At 47.1% G+C, this 22,677-nt stretch overlaps 1 protein-coding gene across 1 annotated transcript; it reads right to left on the minus strand.

The window, feature by feature from the left end:
- Window positions 1–2,870: 2,870 nt before the first annotated feature.
- kdm4c (lysine (K)-specific demethylase 4C) lies at window positions 2,871–22,298 on the minus strand. Its single transcript, XM_047045956.1, has 22 exons — window positions 22,204–22,298; window positions 20,655–20,841; window positions 20,310–20,485; window positions 19,940–20,054; window positions 19,486–19,679; window positions 18,273–18,322; window positions 18,008–18,111; window positions 17,634–17,771; window positions 17,343–17,536; window positions 16,765–17,090; window positions 14,542–16,577; window positions 14,235–14,346; window positions 13,134–13,315; window positions 12,796–13,045; window positions 10,819–10,895; window positions 8,998–9,053; window positions 8,760–8,868; window positions 6,135–6,329; window positions 5,771–5,941; window positions 5,451–5,570; window positions 4,551–4,643; window positions 2,871–4,143 (listed from the first exon to the last, which is right to left on the minus strand). Exons 2-22 carry the CDS (start codon window positions 20,796–20,798, stop codon window positions 3,973–3,975), a joined length of 5,013 nt encoding a protein of 1,670 aa, XP_046901912.1. The 5' UTR covers window positions 20,799–20,841; window positions 22,204–22,298; the 3' UTR covers window positions 2,871–3,972.
- Window positions 22,299–22,677: the final 379 nt, after the last annotated feature.

The raw sequence follows: 22,677 nt of genomic DNA on the forward strand, positions 1-22,677 counted from the left end.
GGTGAGGGAGGAGGGAGGAGGGAGGAGGGAGGAGGGAGGAGGGAGGAGGGAAGGTTAGGGAGGGTGAGGGTATATTTTTCACTGGAATGCTCACCAATATAAGACTTTTCACTCTTGTCTGATTCAGTGTGCAATAATAACTAGATGTTCTATTATATATATATATTTTTTTTTATAAGTCACTAACTACAGTTATGCCATAAACAATGTATCTTTCCAGGCACAAGGGTGCTATGATAAATATGGTACCCACTAACATTTAATGTGTCCAATCAATGGAACCAACCCAGGAAGTCGATATTCGTCTGTATACGATGTCATCCTTTTATGTGTCACAGCAACAAATGAATGATACGACTCATAATTCAACAGCATAAAATACGTATTTTGATTTTAGATTTATAGTGCCTTATATTACACACGCCTATTTTGATAAAATTACTTTGACGGTTTTTGTGTTATGTATGTATGTGTGTTTACCAGAATGTCATTGTTTATGTAGTCTGTATGGTTTTGTTGCTTTTCAGTGAAGGTATTTTTGTATATTTTATGTTTGGGCTGTGAAGTTTTCTATTTGGAAGGGTGATAGTAGTACTGGGATTTTTCACCATTTCCATTTAGACAAACAAACAACTACTTTTATTTTGGAGATTTCCAAAGCCAATAGAGCAAAAGAAGCCATTGAGGTAAGAGAAACATCAGTCAGGGGTTTGACGTTTGAGGAACAATTGTACTGGTCAATGGGAGTATTTGTGTTTTTTAAGGCAGTGCAGTGCAAGCAGTGTCAAGCTTAGTAGGGCTTCATATGATTTCAAAGTCCCATTTCATTTGTCTAAACTTTGTGTGTATTCAGGGAGAACTTACTTGGACTCCCATGTATTCGGCCATGTGGAGTTTAATGGATTTGGCCAACTTTGGCCCCAGAGAGAGAGACGACACTGAGGCACACTCATCCAGTACTTGGCTATTTTAGACTTTCATGTGAAGTTGAACGACAATGGCTTTTTTTAGTCAGATTGGAGAGAAAGGAACGCTCAGAACACGCTTTGGTTCCAGTAAAAAAAAAAAAGAAAAAAAAAAGTTAAACTTAAACTCAATTTTGTGTTTATTTGTTCTGTCATCCTTCATTCTTTCAATGACAAGAGAGAAGTTGTGGTTCTTTCATCATTTCTCTTCACAGTCGAGCATTGTTTTGAACGCTCCTCCTTTTCATTTATCACTTCACTCAGTTTAGGTATTGCCCACCATCTGACAGTGATACACGTCCTCGTCTTTATATGCATGGTACCACGTTTGAGAAGTCCCCTCCGTTGCACATGTATGGGAAGAATTGCACTTTCTCTCTTTCTACTATGCACTAGTTAATACTACCCTATTGTCTCCAATACTCACCCTTGACAATGTTACTTGAACTCAGTAAAGAGAAACTCTAAATTATCACAGCAGTGTGCATATGTAAATAACACAGAACACTAAGAGTAACATATGGGTAAATAGATGAAGTAATTATAAGGTAAATCAAAGTTTTAATAGATATATCGTATTTGAATGGGAGGTTAAGCCTGCACCAGAAATCACAGATTATGACACTACCATGTGTGTGCGGCATGTCACAGTGGAATTGTTGTCCCACAAAATTATCACAGAGAATTAAGTCTCCCAACCTTCCCACACCTCATGTGAATGAATTCAACTGGAGTGAATTCAAGGTATTAAAAAAATGAGTGTGCTAAACAAAACGGTTATATCGTACATACGATATTTGATCTGTACATGTAAAAAATGAGGGGTTTTCTTTTCCGAGTGAAACAAGTGATTTTTATTTTCTTATATCGGTTCTCCTGTGGTGTGCAACCGGGAAAAAAAAGGTCTGTATGGAAGTCTGGTCTTTGTCGACACAAGTTTCATTTGTTACAAATAAACTCAAGAAAAAAAATAAATCATGTCCTTAAAAATCTTCTTTTTTTACCATGTCCAAGTCCTGTCTTAAATGTTTGGATAGTGTGCCAGGTCTGGATAACTGGGCTAATGTGTGTCAGGGTTGTAAGGACATGGGGCTTTAAGCTAAGGCAGGTGAGCCGACAGGAAAGGATGATTGTGGTTGATTGATAGGGAACCCTACAACAACCTAGACAGATCGAGTGAAGGTATACTTTTCCACCCAGATTATTTCCATCTCTGATGGTGTTTAAGCTTTTACATACATATGAATCATTAATGTGTATTAAATAAGTCAAAGACGATTTCTCTGGTAGCTCAAAAGGTTAGAGCAGGTGATGCAAGGACAGGCGCCTTTCATGTACAAAGGTTCAAATTCTGCAATGAAAAAGTTTAAAACACCAGTATTCCACTATTCCTTGTTGATGGATACTCGTGTCATCCTACACAGGGTTCCTGCGGGTTTCAGTAAGTCAAATTTAAGAAAATTTTAAGACCATAAAGATTTAAATTTAAGATCTACACGACACATTAGCCAAAAAATATTCAAATCAAAGAAATTCAGAATTCCCTTTATTTCAATTAATTCAGTAATTGAAAAATCCTAATTTTAAATTGTTTATTTTAACTTGTTACATTGTGGTCATGTGAGATGTGGGACTTCACCTTAACATAGTTTCATAAATATCGTCTCTCTCCTCTCCACCAAACGCTTGTTAATCTCAGGAAGATTATTTTAGTTTGGTTAGAAACAAAGTGAGAATTATACAATGATAATCGGGGGGGTCAGCTTCTTCTCCAGGGCGTAGTCATATTTACGATTACAGGTGAGAACGATATATAAATGTATCTACCCCCCCCGACCTGTTGTTTTGACCTCTTTTGGGGGGTCCAACTCTTAATTAGGGGGGTCAAACGCCCCCCCCCCCCCCCTGGACTCCGCTTTGTAGGCTACGACAATACTTTTTTGCTATTTTGTAACAATTCTCTGCGAACAGCGTTTCTGGAAATGAACAAGGGTAAAACCTTTTTTAGACCTCACCTGACAAAATAAAATGTATGACCTCGGATGAAAATCTGAGTTCAGAATTTTAGACTTTTTAAGACCCCTCGAGAACCCTGCTACAGTTATTCAGGACCAAGCAAACACACAATAGTGGGGTCTTAAAAAAGCCAACATGGATGTTTTATTGTTTTCTCTTGCTTACAGCAGTTACAGTAGCAATACATTATAGCAAGCCAAAAATAAATACAAATATTAAATTAAATAATTTGACAAAGCATGTCATTCAACAGTGACAGTTTATAAGTAGTGTGTTTTCACATAGGGTGGGATGGTCACATCCCAATAGTCTAACATGGATTCATCTCATTCTTTTGTCTCCTGTGCTTCATAATGTACTAACCAAGCCAGTTCAGGGCCATAGATTTATATAACCCAAGGTCATGATAAAATGGGTTAAATCAAAATGTTGAACTCAAGGAAATAATGTACTTTTAGGTAAGTATTAAGAGAGGAAGAGGCGAGAAAAGGAAGTTGCTGTAGACTATTGAGACTTGGCCCAAAAGCAGAATCAGACAATAAGAACATGCAGGGAAGGGAGTAGGCTCAGAACAACAAATAATGATCGAACAAGCAAAAAGTGCATTAATATCCAAAATAAGAACAGGGGAGATTCCCCAAAAGCTACTGTATGTAGGGCATTTAGAAAAAAATCTTGTTTCGTTTTGTATATTTTACAAAGGAAAAACTTTTCGTTTTTGTCATTTATTTCAAAAAAGGTGTGACAAATATAAGTTTGTTTTGTTGTTTGATTTCCCTGACAGATCGGAAACGCTAGGCAAACCACTACCCACGATGCACTCTGTTCCGCCACCCTTCAGAACATCGTCCAACCATAGTTGTCTCCACCAACCTAGCCCCCTTTCTTTCACATTCACACACGGAGGCACACGCACGACAACACCCTTGACAATCACTTGACATTCACTTCAGTGTACTCTTCGACTGGGTCTCTCTCCTCATGCCTGCCTTCATTTCCCTTTGGGACTGCCTCGTGGTTCCCATGTGCTCTTGGTAGAAGTACGGAGGCCTGGGAGGGCCACATAGTCTTTCTGGAAGCGGGAGTTGGGGGTCCTCTGCCTCTTCCTCTCTCCCTGGGAGGTGAAGAAGGCATCCTGGAAACGCATGCTGGAGGCCGTGGACTAGGGTGGAGAACAGAAGAGAAGTTAGGAGGCAGGAGTTAGGGGACAGGTGTAAGGAAATAGGAGTCATGAAGTAAAGCTAGAAGGTGACACCAGGGGACACCGTTTGGGGAGTTAACTTAGAAGAGTTAGAAGATAGGATATTCTAAAATAGAATGAACTATAAAACCTCTCTAGGCCTAATTTGGAATTTGAAGTACTTGGTTGAGAAGTAATTTCTAGGACCATTCAAGGCTACTGGCCTTGAGTAGAACCCGATTCAAAAGCTCTCAAATCCTTTCAAATTCCATAGGCTTTTGTACAATTAAAGGAAAGGAATAGCTGTGGAGTAGTGGCAGGATTAGAGTGAGAGGCATCAGGAAAGGAGGGGGTCTTCTACACTGGCTATCTGAGAGGGTGATACTTACGAGTCTCCCCTTCACCTTTTTGGGCAGATCTTCGTCCAGAGTGTAGACATCCTCTCTCTTGGCCACCACCTGGGACCCATCCTCAAACTCCACCTGGACGATGTCAACACACAAACACACACACATTTGAGTGATGCTCCTCGACAACAATTTTGATTTTATTGTTCAGTTTAGCATTTATTAATCCGGTTACATAGATACACACACACACACACTCTCGAGTGTCTGGTCTGGCGCTTTTCTCAACAACCATTTCCAATTCACCAGTTGAACCTCTATTCATAGACATATAACACATTCCTGTTGGCTGCACAAGGCCATGGATGTCCAATAAGAATGCTTTATTGAGAATAACTTTGGCTTCCATAAACATGTGTTGTGATAACCCCCCCCATTTCCAGAAACTGCTAAATCACTAAATGTAAACCAAACATGGCTGAACACACCTCAGTGCGTGGAAAGGTACTGGTCCAGTCCCCTTAGCTTCTGAGCAGTGTGGACGTCAGCAAAGCATTTATGCATAGCTAATGGCTGGCGCCCCAGCAGACTAAATAAAGACTTGAGTAGAATATGGAGGCTCTTGTACATCTCAGCATGGTGAATATTTCACAGTCTCTGAATAATGCAGGTCGTCACCTTCCTCCTCCATCTCACCCTCCCAACCTCTGCATCATAAACCATCTCTTGCTGCCATCGGTCCATCCATTGTCGACTCTGTCCATTCTCTCGCTTTTCCCTCTCCATCCCCTCTCGACCAGGCAATGTCAGAACAGTCACACATTCATTTGAAGTGTGTGTTGACAAGTGCTAGACTTTTCTTACGTAAAGAATCCGAAGGTGTGCTTCTTCTGCGTGTCGCTGCATTAGGAGTGGTGTGTTTGGGTGTGCGTGGGTGTGTACCTGGTACATGTGGGAGATGTTGGAGCCCATGTATTTGGCTCCGTAGAACAGCCCGTCTGGCCACTTGACCTGAACCACCTCCCCAACTTCAGGAGGACCCAGTAGAGCACAGTCTCTGCTCTACAAAAGGCAAAAAAACACGGTTGAGAGCGTGCGTGTGTGTGTGTGCTCCTCTACTAACTGAGCAAGTTGTCATTGCTATGGTTCATTTGAGAGCAACACACACACACTGTGCCTAAGTGTACAACCAGGTACATATGATACATCATTTAATTATTTTTGATTTATATAATTCAATATTGTATTGCGCGTCATCTCACCACTATGTCTTCGGGGAAGGTGTCGTTGCTGAAGGAGCCGTCGTCGAACATTACCTCGTAGAAGGTCTGGGAGGTGACCTGGGTGACCTTGGAGCTGTAATAGCGGAGGTTCTTGTGTTTGGAGATCACCGTCTGGCCCAGTGTGATGTCTTTCTGGCAAGCCGGCTGCTTCTGGGGTCAGGAGTCAACGGTCAGGGGTCAGGGGTCAAAACAGACCAACACTTCTATGGACATCAACATATGTCCTGTAAATTCCTGTGGATCTAACAGATATGAACCCTCCCCCCCCCCCCCCCCGTCTACAGTCATGTTCCAGCTCAGCAATTGAGCCCCCATTTGGGGCGGAGCTCCGCTACATACTCACCGCCAGAGAGTTTCGCGACTGGTGCCTATGGCAGGTGATTGACACCACGTAGGGCCAATCGTCAGGTTCCATGGTGACGCCGGCGGCGTGGGCGCATGTGGCGTGGAAGGAGGTGGGGCAGCGGCCACATGAGCACTGGATGCACGCTCCAACCTGTCGCTTCCCCCAACATCGCTTCCGGCAGTAGATGCACTTCTACACAAAACACACACACTGGCCATTTAAAACAGCATGGATAAGGTCAAATAGTGTGTGTGTGTGAGAGAGCGCGACAGCATGCAGTGTATATACTAGAGAGAAAGAAGTCTGCCAAGTACAAATGAGATTGTGATGTTCTTCAGCTGACATCATGTGAGGTTCCACAACCCGCTAGAGAACATTGAACCCAGAACTGTCTGTGCAGTCTGTGGGATAATGGCGCACGCGCACAAACACAAACAAGCAGAGCGAGAGACGCATTCACTCACACAAACACACACACGCAAACAAGATCCTCGCTTCCTGCTCCCAACAGCCCATCAAATCCACTTCCTTTGTGGTTCTTTTCTTCCTCCTCCGTCTCCCTCTAAGAGCTCTCCCACAACGAGGAGAGAATGACGACATCCACTCAGCACAGCGGCCTCCACCTCTCTCGTCCCCCGCCTCCTAGCCATTTGTTTTCCCTTTCTTCCTCCTTCCCTCCTTCCCTCCCACCTACCCATAACTGCATTACCTACACACAGAACAGTAGATATGGTATTCATCTTCCTGGGATGTGCCGTCCTGCCTGTACCCAGGCTCCAGCAAATGACATGTATGCATAAAATATTCAACTTGTATGTATCATCAAATATGCCAGTCACAATGAATAATCTGAGAACTACTGCGAGCTGAGTGTGAATGTTTTCACAGTATTCCCAACGTTGGATTCAGAAAGCTACAGTTGGCAGAAAGGAGGTGTTTATGGAATGTGATTACAACCTGTAGTAAAGGGGTGGCTACCTGGGCTTGTCTGGGCAACACAGAAGATGTTCTCTCCAGAGAGGCTGCAGTCACCTTCTACAGCGATGAAAATAACAGCTGATACATGTCTGTCCTGGTTGTCTGAAAAAAGATCTGGAAGTGATCTCGAAATAACTGGAACTAAATGTTTTTTCTTCAAAAATGTTTTATTTTTTAGCCATAAAAATAGTTTGGGATTGAATATTCCTCTCTACTTTTGAAGGGAACGATCTCAAAACGTCCAAGTCCCATCATCCCTACAGTGCCATGTCTCACTTAGCCTACATTTGAAATGGACCCATCTTTATTTAAAAACTTCTACTTCCGTAAAACCCCTGACATCTGACCATGGACCAGTCCAACAGGCTCTGCTACCTATAGTAAGTAGGGCATTATGACATGAGCGACATTAGGAGACTGGCACGGAACGTAGGTGTGTGTGTGTGTCCGTCAGAAAGACAGACAAAGATAGAGGGAGCAAAAGAGAGAGAGAAAGACAATGTGTTAGACACTTCTCTGTATGTACGTGTGTGTGTGTGTGTAACTAACCCACTTTCCCCCTGCCTGCCTTTGCCATCTCCGGAGTGTATTTGGGTCCCTGTGTTGAGCCATGCGTTAAGAACATTCCCACAGTAAATTATGAATGCATCGGACTGCTGTGTGTGTGTGTGTGTGTGTGTGTGTTTGTGTGTGAGTGTGGGTGTGTGGATAGTAAATTATGAATGTGCTGGGCCACAGTGGGGGCACTGGGTCCAATGCGAGCTCCACAGCGCATGGCGGCCAGGCTGAATGATGGAGCACACCCATCAGAGAGTGAAAGAATGATGGACCAACCACAGAGGAGAGAGGGAGGGGTGCCAGCGCCACCTTCTGTCCTCCTCTCTCCCGCTGTGTGTGTGGGTGTCTCTCTCTCTTGTGCGTGTGTGTGCGTGTCTGTCTCTCTCTCGTGTCTCTGTGTCTTTACTTCTCTCCCTCTGTCTGCATGTTCCAAACACAGACCAACACACAAGTGTCCCACAGACAGTCTAGCCTGGTAAATGAGAGGGGGTCTGGTAGATGAGAGGGGGTCTGGTAGATGAGAGGGGGTCTGAGCTTGGTTGTGTCACTGGGTTCCTTTCTCAGGCAGACAGAAGAGGCCTGCCGACCTCACTACAAGCCCACAGAGCAGTGCAGTATAGTGGCAGTGGATCAGGGAGACATAACTCTGTTAGGCAAGTCACACACACATAGTGGCAGTGGATCAGGTAATAACTCTGTTAGGCAAGTCTCTCTCTCTCTCTCTCTCACACACACACACACACACACACACACACACACACACACACACACACACACACACACACACACACACACACACACACACACACACACACACACACACACACACACACACACACACACACACACACACACACACACACAGAGGGTGCTTCAGAAATGTCTCTGTCTAATTAATGAAGTGTTTGCAGCACTAATTAAGGAACATGCCTGCAATCAAAGCTACATAATTAACAGGTGGTCTGTGTGTCAGAGGTGTGTGGGGGCTTGGTGTATGGGCGGGAAAATGTGTCGTATTAGGTGAGATAAGTGTGTGTGCACACGTCATTTGTGGAAAACAGTGTGTGTGTGTGTGTGTGTCCTCACCAGTTTGTATCTCTGCATAGGGATCCTGCTGGTGTCTATGGGGCTCCTCCTGGCTTCATCACTGAAACGCACCTCCGGCAAAGCTACCGCACACATCACATGGGCCCACCTGCGAGTGCACACACACGCACACACGCACACACACCGGCACACGCACATGAGTCTGGCAGCATACACAGACACAGATCAAGCTATTTTGGGAAACACTGAATACCAAAATATAAATAAATGGAGTTACTTGTCCTCTGTGGTTTTCTTAAGGGCTCCACCTCTTAGGTTGCACAAACTGCAGTCCTAAAACGGAGAAAACATTCATCATTTCATCCACCCACCCTTTCTTATACATACAGTGCCCTCCAAAAGTATTGGAACAGTGAGGCGAATTCCTTTATTTTTGCTGTAGACTGAAAACATTTGGGCTTGACATCAAATAATGAACGTGAGACCAGAGATCAACGTTTCAGCTTTTATTTCCAGGTATTTACATCAGGATCTGATGCACAACTAAGAAAATATCACATTTTGTTTGAATCCACCCATTTGTCATGTGAGCAAAAGTATTGGAACAGATATACTTAAAACATATTTAAGTGAATAAGACTTAATATTTAGTTGCAAATCCTTTGCTTTCAATAACTGCAGCAAGTCTGTGACCCATTGACGTCACCAAACTTTTGCATTCTTCCTTTTTGATGCTTTCCCAGGCTTTCACTGCAGCCTCTTTCAGTTGTTGTTTGTTTTGTGGGGTTCCTCCCTTCAGTCTCCTCTTAAGCAGGTAAAATGCATGCTCTATAGGGTTTAAGTCTGGAGATTGACTTGGCCAGTCTAATACCTTCCATTTCTTGCCCCTGATGAACTCCTTTGTTGTTTTGGCAGTGTGTTTTGGGTCGTTATCTTGCTGCATGATGAAGGCTCTGCCAATCAGTTTGGTTGCATCTTTCCTTAAATTGGCAGACAAAATGTTTCTGTAGACTTCCGAGTTCATTTTGCTGCTGCCATCATGTGTTACATCCTCAATGAAGATTAATGAGCCCGTCCTAGAAGAAGCCATGCAAGCCCAAGCCATGACATTACCTCCACCGTGTTTCACAGATGAGCTTGTGTGTTTGGGATCATGAGCAGTTCCTTTCTTTCTCCAAACTTTAGCCTTTCCATCACTTTGGTAAAAGTTAATCTTTGTCTCATCAGTCCATAAAACTTTGTCCCAGAATTTTTGAGGTTCATCTCTGTACTTTTTGGCAAATTCCAGCCTGGCCTTCCTATTCTTCTTGCTAATGAGTGGTTTGCATCTTCTGGTGTAGCCCTTGTACTTTTGTTCATGAAGTCTTCTGCGAACAGTAGATAGTGATACCTTCACTCCTGCCATCTGGAGGTTGTTGCTGATCTCACTAACAGTTGTTTTAGGGTCTTTCTTTACAGCTCTCACAATGTTTCTGTCATCAACTGCTGATGTTTTCCTTGGTCTACCTGTTCGACGTCTGTTACTTAGTACACCAGTAGTTTTCTTCTTCTTCAGGACATTCCAAATGGTTGTACTGGCTATGGCCAATGTTTCTGCAATGGCTCTGATTGATTTTCCATCTTCTCTAAGACTCACAATTGCTTGTTTTTCACCCAAAGACAGCGCTCCGGTTTTCATGTTGTTTTCACCTCTGAATACAGTCTGCATAGACAAAACCTATCTTACCCAATCTGAACCTGAGTGTAGACATTCAGTGGTATTTATTGATTGAATAATGTATGTAATAGGACACACCTGGGCAACAAAACACACCTGTCAGTCATATGTTCCAATACTTTTGCTCACGTGACAAATGGGTGGGTTCGAACAAAAAGGTGATATTTTCTAATTTGTGCATCAGATCCTGATGTAAATACCTGGAAATAAAAGCTGAAACGTTGATCTCTGGTTTCACATTCATCGTTTGATGTCAAGCCCAAATGTTTTCAGTCTACAGCAAAAATAAAGGAATTGGCCTCACTGTTCCAATACTTTTGGAGGGCACTGTATATACATCCACTCTTCCATCACTGTGTCATGATCTGATTGGTCGCCTACCGCTGTGAAGCTTCCCTCCGTACACCGGTCGCACGACCACTCCTCGGCAATGTCGTCCGCTGCGACGCCGTAGCAGCCTGTGGATACAGGAAGTGAACAAGTTACTTCCTGTGGCACAGCCTGGGGAAGGGGGGGCGGTGATTTTGAAAGTAAAATAATATAAATAAACAAGGGGCCAGAACGCATGACCGCACATGTACCCACACACATACACACACGTCACTAATCAAAATAAACACTTTTGGTTTAGTCTGCTAAATAAAACACCATCACCCAGAGGCAACATCTCTGGCTGTAGAAGTTTGTGAAAGTGGCAAGAGAAGTCATGGTGTGAGATCTCTTTAAGAAGTGGCTTTGGATAAAAGTGTCTGCTAAATGCATCAATGTAAATGTAGATTGCTACACCTTCACTTCACGTCTCCAGCACGTGTTAACTGGGTCGGCAAGGAAACGGAGACCTGTGAGCTAGTGTTTTTCACCTTTGCTCATTATCACGCAGAAACCGACAGACAAGAGCGTTCCAGCTTTTGTTTGTAAAGAATATGGTTGCATTCATACCTGTCTGTGCATGTACAGTATGTGGCTGATAAATTGCGTGTGTGTGTGTGTGTGTGTAATATCAGTGACCCCCCCGTCCCCCTTGTACTGTGACTGTTTGCAGAAATGGCAGTGACATTGCCAGCGTGGCACATCAGATCAGCATCACACACTAGCATCGCTGTCCCAGAGCCTGTGTGGAAAACCAAAGCCCAGAACGCAGGCTTTGTTTTAGCATTGTTGTCAGTTGGTTCAGTTTCGCTTGGATGTCCTTGACGGGTACAGCACAGACATATGAAAGGAAGTAAATAAACACTATTCAGAGAAGACAAATGGGATTCTTGTCCCAGCTGGCAGGAGTGCAGAACCCACAGGCTGGAGACTGTAGACACCACACAGGGAATGACTTCTCCTCTACAAGACCATAGGACTTCTCCTCTACAAGACCATAGGACTTTTCCTCTACAAGACCATAGGACTTCTCCCCTACAAGACCATAGGACTTCTCCCCTACAAGACCATAGGACTTCTCCCCTACAAGACCATAGGACTTCTCCCCTACAAGACCATAGGACTTTTCCCCTACAAGACCATAGGACTTCTCCCCTACAAGACCATAGCACTTCTCCCCTACAAGACCATAGGACTTCTCCTCTACAAGACCATAGGACTTCTCCCCTACAAGACCATAGGACTTCTCCCCTACAAGTTTAGGGAGAGCTGTGTGTGTATTGTTCGTTTTATTCCGATGTGTGTGACAGTTCATCCATTCATCATCAAACCCAACACACACACACGCCTCTCCTTCCTCCTCACAGTTCAGATAACCTGGGAAGCAGCTGCACTAGACCATATGTATCGTCTGCTCCGGAACCCAAACGTGTGTTTTTTCCATCAATGTTAACTGATACCAAGTCTCAATCCCACACATTTGGAACAAGGGATAGAGTGAGATGGAAAGACAGAGGGAGGAGTGGGAAGACGGGTTCAAACACCAGGGTTGGGAGTAGTGTGAGAGTGAAAAAGGGAGGGGAAGTGGGTCACATGTTCAGTGTGGAGTTGGGAGATTTAAGGGCATGTGGGTTTTGGGGGGATTATTTTGATTTTGTGTGTGCGTGTGCGTGTGTGTCAGCGAGTGTGGGTTTGTGGTATTGGCAGACAGTGCTGTACAGGAAGTGAGCAGGGGCAGGGAGGCGAGGATTCACTCTTGTTCAGCTGATGAGAGAAATAAAACACCCCCAACCACAGGGGGGGGGGGGGGGGGGGGGGGGGGGGGGGGGGAAGAAAGTCAGAGAGGGAGGGAGGCTGGGGACTCTTGGACTCGTTGAACTTCATCTTTCAGCATGTTCAAAACAAAAAAAAAATGCAGTTATGAGAATTTGGATTCCCTCTTCACCCACCCACACTGACACACACCCACACTGACACACACACACTTACTTGCGTGGACCTGCAGACAGCAGCTGTGGCAGGTGAGCAGGGGGCAGGTGCCGTCTTCTTGCAGGAGGGGGTTGGTGGGGGTGGGGGGTCCGCTCTGCTCCCGGTAGGAGAAGCAGATCTCTGGGATCAGAGGCTTGGTCCTCCTCAGAAGGCCCCCGGGGGCCCCGCTTTCTGATCTGCCTCCGCCCAAGTCCACACTCTCCAGAGGGGCGGAGCTGCTGGACTTGCTGTCCTCCGCTCGCTCCTCAGGCTGGGAGGGGTTGGGGTGAGGAAGGTTCATTGTTAGAATGTTTTTGGGGTGTTTTTGTTTGTGTTGTGGTGTGTGTGTGTGTGTGTACCTGGTAGTAGGGCATGAACAACGTGCAGATGGCACAGTAGGGCTGCATGGCGGCTGCCATGGAGTTGTACTCCCTCTCTGCTGTGAAGTAGCCCTTTCTGTTTTGCCACAGGAAGAGGAGGGGCTTAGCCCATGGCTCGACTTCCTGTTCATCTCCCTCTGCCAGGATGGCCTCAAGGGGTTCTAGAAGGAAAAAAATCGGTTACAAATACATTAATCTAAATTTACATTATTTTGCCACAAAAAAACTTTTATTGGCCTGCTTAATTGGTACTGAAACATGCTGGCTTCTTAAATGGTGAATGCTTGGTGTTAAGTGACAAATATATGATATATGAAGGTGTCAAGATATTCATTTCTTTGCAAATATTTCCTCGGTTGTAAAAGTCACATGTTGAGCCAGCGTCTGACGGCCTAAAGACCCTCATTTGAAACCCACAAAGCCCAAATGACGTCTCTTTTATAACCTTCTCTCACAGAGATAAACTGATAAAACAACTGGTGAATTATTCACTGCTATTCATGGCCAGACTGAATGTGTGTGTGTGCGTGTGTGTTTCTGCAGTAATGGTTGAACATTAAAAAAAGAGCCTTCTTCTTTCTCTAAACGCCATGAACATGGATAGAGGTACGTTTGGTTATGGCCAACCCCATTTCTCTGCGGTGTGCCATAAGATATAAATCTCACCCCTCAATGGTGTGTGTGGACCCAAGTACAGTGTATGTGTGTTTGTGTGAGAGCGTGCGTGCGTAATGACATCCGACTGGTCGCTGAGGGGAATATAAAATGTGAGATATGGACTGACGGGGTCTGGGTGGAGATGGCTGGGCTTCAGCAGTGCGTGGAGGCCAGCTCCGACCTTGTCAAAGCCATCAGAGGTCACAAGCTCATGGTCTCTGGCCCTCTGCCACTCTGTAAACAAAGCCGGCGAGGAAGGGAAATATCTACGGTTGGAGCTGGAGCGCGCGTTTTAGAGGAGCCCAAGAAGAACACAGCTCGCCATTTAGTTGGTATGTATGGATAACAGTGCATGTACAGAGGTCTAGAACTTAGGTCCCACACCATGTGTATGTATGCGTGAGAAGCGTAGAGAGTAGTCACCATCATCGCTGGTGGCCTGCTGCTTGACGGCGGTGGGCACAGCTCGGGCAGTGGGCTTCCTGAGAGGGTGGCGCCAGCTCTTCCCGCTCCTCTTCACCAAGGGAGGAGGGTACTGGAGGAGACGGGGAGGGCAAAGGACCACAGCTGATCACACGCTGACCAAATCACGGAATCACATTTAGCCCCTTTCATGTGCCAATATGGATGTGTGGCAGATGGTAGCCACGTATTCGTTCATGGGTACGCTGGGAATGCATGCGAGTGTGTGTGTGTGTGTGTCTGTCTTCCCATCAATACAGGTACTCACAGGACAAACTTCCCCAGGTTCCAGCCCAGCGTCTCCACACCCATAGTCACTCATTTCATTCTCCTCTGAAGAAGAAGAGTCACTGCTACTCTCCTCCCTCGCACTGCTCTGCTCCTCTTCCTCCTCCTCCTCCTCAGACTCAGCCTCCTCCATGTCAGAAACCTCCTCCCCGTCTCTCCTCTCCTCCAGGGGTAGTCCTGGAGGCTCCGGGTCAGGACCCCCCTCGGCCTTCCTCTCCACCCCCAGCTCCCTGCACAGTGCCAGGGCTTCGACCGCCTCAACCTCCCCTCTCTGGAGTTCGAAGTCTCCACAGAGCCCTAGGGGCTCCACAGCCCCGGTTGAGCCCAGGGAGGTGGACTCCAGCTGGGCCCAGGTGAGCGGCCCATCCCCCTCCTGGTTGTCCTGCTGGTGCTGGTTGGGGTTGGGCTCGTCAAGGTCTGTGACCTCTTTGCACTGCGGTTCAGTCCACATGGTGTAAGGGAGGGAGTCGTGGGTGAAGTCCGCCGGTAGTTCGGGGTGAAGGCTTTCAATGAGCACCGCGGGACTCTGGGAGTTGAGGTTCTTCCAGATGCCACTAGAGAATGGTTTGGGCTCCAGAAAGAGAGTTTGAGAACTACAATGGGCATCCATGTTGTGATGCTGAAGAGCCTCATCATCATGAAGATGATCCAGTATGGTGTTATTATTGTAGTTGCTGGTATTAATGCTTAGCCCAGTGTGAGTAATGACATTGTGACTGGAACTACTGGTCATGCGAGTGCCTGAGGTGTCAAGGAGCGAGGGTCTGGAAGATAGACTTAGCTGCTGTGCTACTGGTGCAGCTTCAAAGCTTGACTGGCTGCCTCTCACATTGGCCTCAGCAGGAGTCCGATTTTCAGACTGCCTGTGGGGCATTTCAAAGTCTGTTTGTGAGGCGAGTAGTGTTTCCTGGAGGTTGCCAGCATGCGTTTGGGGCCGGGTGTCGGCGGTGGAGTGAGTCACCATCTGTTCGGTATGGGAACCCCCCTGAGGAGGACTCGGGTGCCAGTGGTGGTTAAGCTGAAGCAACTCCTTCACCGTCGACGTTTGTGCCACCTCTCCAAACTCGGCGGTCGGCGTCTGAGGCGAGAGCGGTGAGGGGACAGGCGTTTCCCGCTGAAGCACGGGCGCGGGTAGAGAGCCGAGTACTGTGGAGGGTTTCACCTCTGCCAGACCGCTGCTGACGGCCAGGGTGAGGGAGGGCATCTCCTGGGTGAGGACGGGGGGGAGGGGGCCAAAGCGCTCCTCCCCCGCAAGCTCGGGGGTGAGGAGGGGCATGTCGGCACCGACGGCACTCCTCTGCAACAGAGGGGGGGCGCCGTTCTCGAAGGGGCGGCTTTGTACGGGGGGGACGTGTGGCGCGGGAGGAAGCGAGACTGAACTGGAGCTACGATGACTCCCCGTTGGGTCTGGGTTCACGTAAAGTGCTTCTGTGGCGGGGTGATTGTGGCGAGCCAGGCGGGTGAGCTGCGTCCTCGCTGGGTTTGTAGTGTTTGAGATGTCTGTCTCAGTAGCTTGACCCCTGACCATGTCAGTGCTGGAGGTGGTGGGTGTTAGGGTGGGCGGGTCTCTGGTTGTCAGAGCTTCAGAGACAGGGGGGTTGGTGAACATCTCGAGCCCACCGGGACAACCCGTTTGGGGGGGAGAAGAGCCCAACCACACGGCTTTACTACTGCGGCCATCCTGAAGAGGTAAAGAGGGTTCCGCTTCTAAAGGGAGAGGCTCAGTAATGCCATCCTGGGGTCCTGGCATTTTTGAGCAGGCATGCGTAGGGGCAGTCTCTGAGTCTGACCCACATCGGGGTCCTGTCATGACCTCTGAACCCGAGGGGTCCTGATGGGGGTCATTCAGAGGGGATGGGAGAGGCAGCCCTGAGAGAACCTTTCTGCTGGAAGGAGATGTAGGACAGGGGGAGGGGTTGGGGCGACGGGAACCTGGTAATTCAGCGTAGGGAAAAGTCAGGAGGTCGCTCTCCATCCTGTTCACCTTGACGATGCACATCTGTCTGCAAGGACCTGCTGGAGATGGGAGAACACTTGATTTACTATTGACTAGATGCGGTTGGACACCACAGAGAAGAACGGAACAGCCCATTACACTACATGCTGGTGGTTAGAAACACAGACGATGAGGACTGGATAATCTGAAGCGTCCTGCCCCGCATTATGATCCCATACCTTCTGTCTCCGCCAGTCAGTCTCTTACCAGGGAACTGGAGAGAGTTCTGATTCTGGTTAAGACAGGAGCTCTCCTCCGCCTCATCCTCCTCCTCCTCCTCCTCCTCCTCCTCCTCCTCCTCCTCCTCCTCCTCCTCCTCCTCCTCCTCCTCCTCCTCCTCCTCCTCCTCCTCCTCTTCTTCTTCCTCCCTGGTATTGCTGCCTGTCTGGGCCAGTACTCTCCGGACTTTGGGCCCCAGGGGGCCCCGCATGCCCCTCTTGCAGCTGGAGAGGAGCGAGGGGCCCTCCAGGGCCGGGGGCTCCTCTGTGGTCCGCAGGCGCTTGGAGCGCGTACGGGAGTGAGGGAGGTTGCTACTAGGAGGGATGGAGTGAGAGAGAGAATCAGAACGAGGATTTGCAGAAATCTCAAACCAGGAAGGTTACGACAGGGAAACTGAATGGGAACTCTGTGATGGCACAACTAACTCAACTCAATCTATGAGGCTGACCCAACAGCACATTCCCCAAAACAGGCTCATTAAGATCCAAACAACAGGGCTGCGAGGTAACCCAAATCAAATATACCTTTTCGTGTATCCAGGGTACAACAGTTGAAGCAGGACTGACCTCTTGTCGGGCGTTTTGACCCTGCGGCGCCTCTGCAGCCAGCTCTGCAGCTCAGGGGTGGAGCCCGGCGTGGGGCGGGTGTGGTCGAGGGGGGCGGAGTCTTTGCCCAGCTTCCAGATGGGGTAGCGGTCGGGCTGGAAGCGTTTGACAAAGGGGTCCATGGAGATCTTCACCATGTCTTTACTGCAGGTGCACTGGGACACAGGTCACACAGGCTCAAGGTCATTATGAAAATGGTGATTGAAACGACCTTGGACAGCGACATCGTAACAGTCAAACCTTCCTGTTTACCTGCGTGGCCACCTTGCCGTAGTCGATCCAGCGCACGCTGGCAAAGTTGGTGGACTCGGCGCAGTTGAAGCCGTGGTTGAAGCCAGCGTGGTAGCCATATGGGAAGGTGATCATGAACTCCCCTGCCTCCTGGGTGATCTGGGGGAGAGAGAGGGAGGGAGAGAGGGAGCGGTGGAGGTAGACAGTGGAGGGAGGGAGAGAGAGAGAGAATGTGAGAGATTAAAAGGTCTAATCTTGTCAGATCGTCCATCGACGCCGACTGACGAAGGCAGGCTAGAGGGTAGGCCATGAACGCAGCACCGTGACAGATTGTTCCCCACACCCCCAGCGGCATGTGCGGAGCATGGGGACTCTTGCGCTGCATGCCAGCTTACCTTGTCAAAGGGGATGCCGTACTTCTTCAGGACAGAGGGAGAGATGAGGGTCATCTTGTGACGGAGGAAGGCCTCGCAGCCCTTGAAGCTGTTGGGGAAGAACCCTGAGGAGGAACAAGAGTCACACACACACAACATGGACGCCGTCAAAACACTCTGTTGTTTGTCCACTGACATGAAATAAATCTTGTTTTCCTCCATGAAGAAGATCACTGTGAAGATTGAGGATGTCTATGTGGAAGAACAGTATACGTTTGTTAATTACCTGTGGCAAGACGTTCCAGTCGCTTCCCATGCTCAGGGGGGATGGCATACCTGGGAAAAAACAAGGGAAAGATACCGTCAATAATGTGGTGTGTCTGTGTGCGCACACACACACGTGTTCGTGCTTATCAATATTTGTTTGTGCTTGACTTGATTACAATATACACTTACACTGCATTTCAAACCAGGAGGCAAACAATCGACAATTATGGGTAGCAGTAATCTTCCTTCATTTGGTACACTACAAGACTGACACCAAGTGGTCAGTTCAGGCAAAAAGATATCCACTTCAGTAAAGCAATTTCTTTGCTTTGATTGAAGTCATCACTACACCCACTTCTTCTTCAAGTGTACCTTGAATCTAAACACAGTGAAAAAAGGAAAAGACCACCACAGCGGTGTTCTCTTCAGAGCTCTAACAGCCCAATATGGGTCACTGAAGCGAGGCTTTGATAATGAGGACCTACTCGTGGCCCCAACAACTCATCCAGAGATGACAGCTGGGAGGCTCTTGTTATGAAGGTCTGGAAAGGTGTAGAACTCCCTTTGGGTCTGTGAGAGGCATTCCATTTGGCTCACACCTCCTCTATCTGGCATTTTAACCCAAACCTCGCTTTCCCCCCCCCCCCTCTACACACATGTACACATCCAGACACACACACACCCCTACAACATGACCTGTCACACAGAGCTGGGGGGTTGGAGAGGCAGCCCATGATACAGTCAGTGAGGGAAGGTGGGAGAGGTGCCTTTTAAGCATCTCCCCTCCAGCGACAAGCTGTCAAAATGGGGGCAAGGTGAAGTGTGCGTGTGTGTGCGCGTGCATGTGTGCCCTGTCTGGCAGTGACACTGAATCCCTAAGGGGGCTGCAGGGCTGACTGCTCTAATGAGCACACTTCCCTCCCAGGGGAAAGAGAGACAGAGGAGCCAGACAACCTGGAGAGGGAGGAAGAAAGGAAACCCACCTCTCTCTCTACCCCACCGTTCCTCCCACTCTTTTTCCACCCCGCTCACTTTGGCTTTCCCATTGCTCCATCTCTTTAACAAGCCCCCCCCCTCCCCCCCCCCTTCTCCTCTTGCCATCTCTTGCCTCAGTGACAAAAGCAAACAACCCAATTAAGCCTGACAAGTTGCTCGTCCACAAGCCCCCCAAATATTACACACGAGCGTGCCCCCCTTCTCCCTACGCACGAGCGTGCATCCTACCCCCTCACCAAGACTTGGGCTCGCCAAAGTGCAAGTAGTTGATGCTGTAGAGGTCCATGTCTTCTGTGTGCCAAGAGAAGGAGGTCTTCCACATGCCGAAGTACAGGTAGGGTGTGTTGACCCCTTGGATGGAAACGCCACAGTCTTCCTCGATCACATCCAGGATGGAGTTGAGGTGGCCGATGTTCCACTCCTCAATGTCCTGGAGAGAGGAGGAGGAAGAGAGGGTATAGGGAGAAACAAAATTGGAGGATGGATAGTGAAGGAGAGTAGAGATGATGGGAGAATTAGAGTGTGTGTGTGTGTGTGTGTGTGTGTGTGTGTGTGTGTGTAGGAGGGGAGGCAGAGACGGAGAGAAGGGAGGGAGTAACAGGAGAAAAGATTTTGAGAGATAGAACGTACGCTAGAGACACCAGGTCAAAACCAAACCGCCATCTTTGTGAGCGAGGGGCCAGGTGTTACCTCATCATAGAGACTGCCACTGACGTCAGCTCCATATATGGGCGACACAAAGGTCAGGTTCCTCCAGTACTTCCTCTCCAGGTCCTCATAGTTCAAGTAGCGAGGGGTGCAGTATCTAAAGCAACAGATAGTGATGGAAAACACATCACAAAGGAACACTTACACCTTAGCTCTTTTAACACAGGTAGCCATTTCTTCCCAATGTGTGAGAGTTGCTGTTTCTACCTCCACCAATGATGAGAGGTGACAATGGCTTGACAGAAAGGACCAATACAGATGGGCATTCCCTTTCAAATGAATCCTGTTCAAAATTATCCTAGATTGGCTGAGATCAGTGAGCGCGGTGCACGCAAAGGGATCAACTACTGACTTGTCACTGTTGGCGAGTCGTCTGAACTCCTGCACACTCAGCGCTTTCTTCTGAATGTTGTACTGGGTGAAGAGGCCCGACTGGCCCGCCACCATCTGCTGGATGGGGGCGTGGATCATCAGGTCGTCAATGTCGTCGTAGCTACGCCGCGGCTTCCAGCCCTTAGGAGGGATCACCTGGGAAAGGGTGTGGAAGAGAGAAAGAAGGCAGTTTTTATGAAACGACTGGTTCATCATCGGCATATACAATTCCCCCTTAGTATGTTCTAGAAACAGCCACACACACCTTGACCATGCCTAGGAAACACTGCCCTTTCAAACCCCCCTGTAAGAGAAGCTATCTTACCTTGGCGAGGCCAGCGCGGTGTGCTCCTTGGGACTCCATGTACACCAGGTACTGGTTGAAGTCGCTGAACTCCTCCATGGTGGGCCGGAAGGTCATTATCTTGCAGGTGGGGTTTGCAGGGGTATACACCTCTGCTCCCGCCATCCTGACCCTGCCTGCCTCACCTGCTACAGCCTAGACGGAACAGCTACCAGGAGAAATTCAACAGACAGTAGTTTCATCTCCCATTATGTAGGCTCTGAATAAGGCCCCCCATCCCCAGAAATGATTATATGGTAACAAATCCAATCACCCTCTTGAACTTCTCAAACGTACATACTCACTACCAGTGGAGTACCAGTCTAGTACACTGTTCGATTATTTGCAATGCAAATGAGCCTTCATGATAAAGGTAAACTTGCAAGTCTGGGGCAGAATTGGCATATAATTTATTGCGCTATGACATCGTGCACTTCGTCAATAAGAGCTTTACAGCACTCTCCAATGGCCGCTAGGTGGTGGGCAAGTGCCGTAAACAAAAGGCTAAACCTTAGCCTGTCTCATTGACGCTTGAAGTCGTTCTGGTGTGTTTGCTTCCCAACTCCAAATTTACTTTGTACGGGGACAAAGGATTGGATTTACCCAGTGTTTAAATACTCAAATTAAACAGAGCACCGTGCTATTCAAAATGTAAATACGAATACTGGTAAATAAAATTAGACGATGTCCAAGTTGTATAACAAATAAAAGCACTAATTAAATAAATAAAAAACAAGCATATACAGTTAAACCACCCGTTAAAGTAAACCTTTAAACACCATTAATGAAAAGTATGATTTATTTGAGACGAGTTGGCTAACACATGCCTAGCTCTATGTTAACTACAAGATTGAAAACGGCAGGGTTGATCTTTGTCTGGCTGGCCAAGCTACGTTATGTTGTGATAGCCAGCAATGGCAGGACACTGAGAATATTGATAACTATGGGCTAGCTATGCTACCACCACCGACTGTCTGGGACACTCCCTTCCCTATGGATAAAGTCTTCAATTTAAACCACTTGATACTTATTTGATATATATTAAGTTTATTTAATAGACAGAACATCAGGTGCGTATCTTTAAAAGGAAACCACCTCGGTTAAGTTAGCTAGCATTCATCGGGCTTCACAATACACATAAAGGGGTATTTAAATGTCCATTGGATGCAAGGTGTCGGGCTGCTAGGCCCCTTGCAATTTGGCTATCTATATGATACACAAATATCGCAATAAAATAGATGTAATGTTTTACTGAATGAGATTAACGTTGGAATACATTTAGGTTCAACAAATGCATGAATGTTTACAGGGCAAGAGAATTATGAGGTGTCCATAACCAGGGCGTGTGCTAACTTCGATAAGCTACAGTTGGCTAGCTCTACAGTACAGCCAGTTTCGCCAGATTAGCTTAGCTACAGGACTGCTGTTGGTTTTCACAAAAATAGATCCTGCAAAGGAATTGACACGAAACAACCCGGCATGTATAAACTACGCTGTACATATTACAACGTCCATACGATATGTACTATACCTTTGTTATAATGGGTAAAGTGTCGTATTGTTGTTTATCCGTTGCGCTGATCGTACATCTGTTTTCACATGACAGCTGGTAGTGGTTCGTGCACTGCAAGTGTCTTCTTCTACTATTGGGCCCTAAGCATGCAAACACCGGTCATGCGTAATGCTGCCCCCTATCGGTACAGCAACGGTTCCAAAATGCATTTTATTAATTGAATTATCGAATTTTTAATGATAGACCCAGGAAATCATAATTCAATTAGACTTGACTTATTTATACTTAATAATCTATATCGTAATGCGATAGTTTAATGTTATGCTTTCTCTCTTGTCGAGAATTATATTCTGTCTGGTTAATTCAAGTAGTAGCCTAGACCAGTAAATGCAATATGAAAGTATTCAGTAAGATGGATAGAGTTATATCTTTAAGAAAATAACTGGTTATCGCATCCATTGACACAGTCAGAGAGAGAGAGGAGTGGCATCT

This window comes from Hypomesus transpacificus, chromosome 22, assembly GCF_021917145.1.
Source record: "Hypomesus transpacificus isolate Combined female chromosome 22, fHypTra1, whole genome shotgun sequence".
NCBI lineage: Eukaryota > Metazoa > Chordata > Actinopteri > Osmeriformes > Osmeridae > Hypomesus > Hypomesus transpacificus.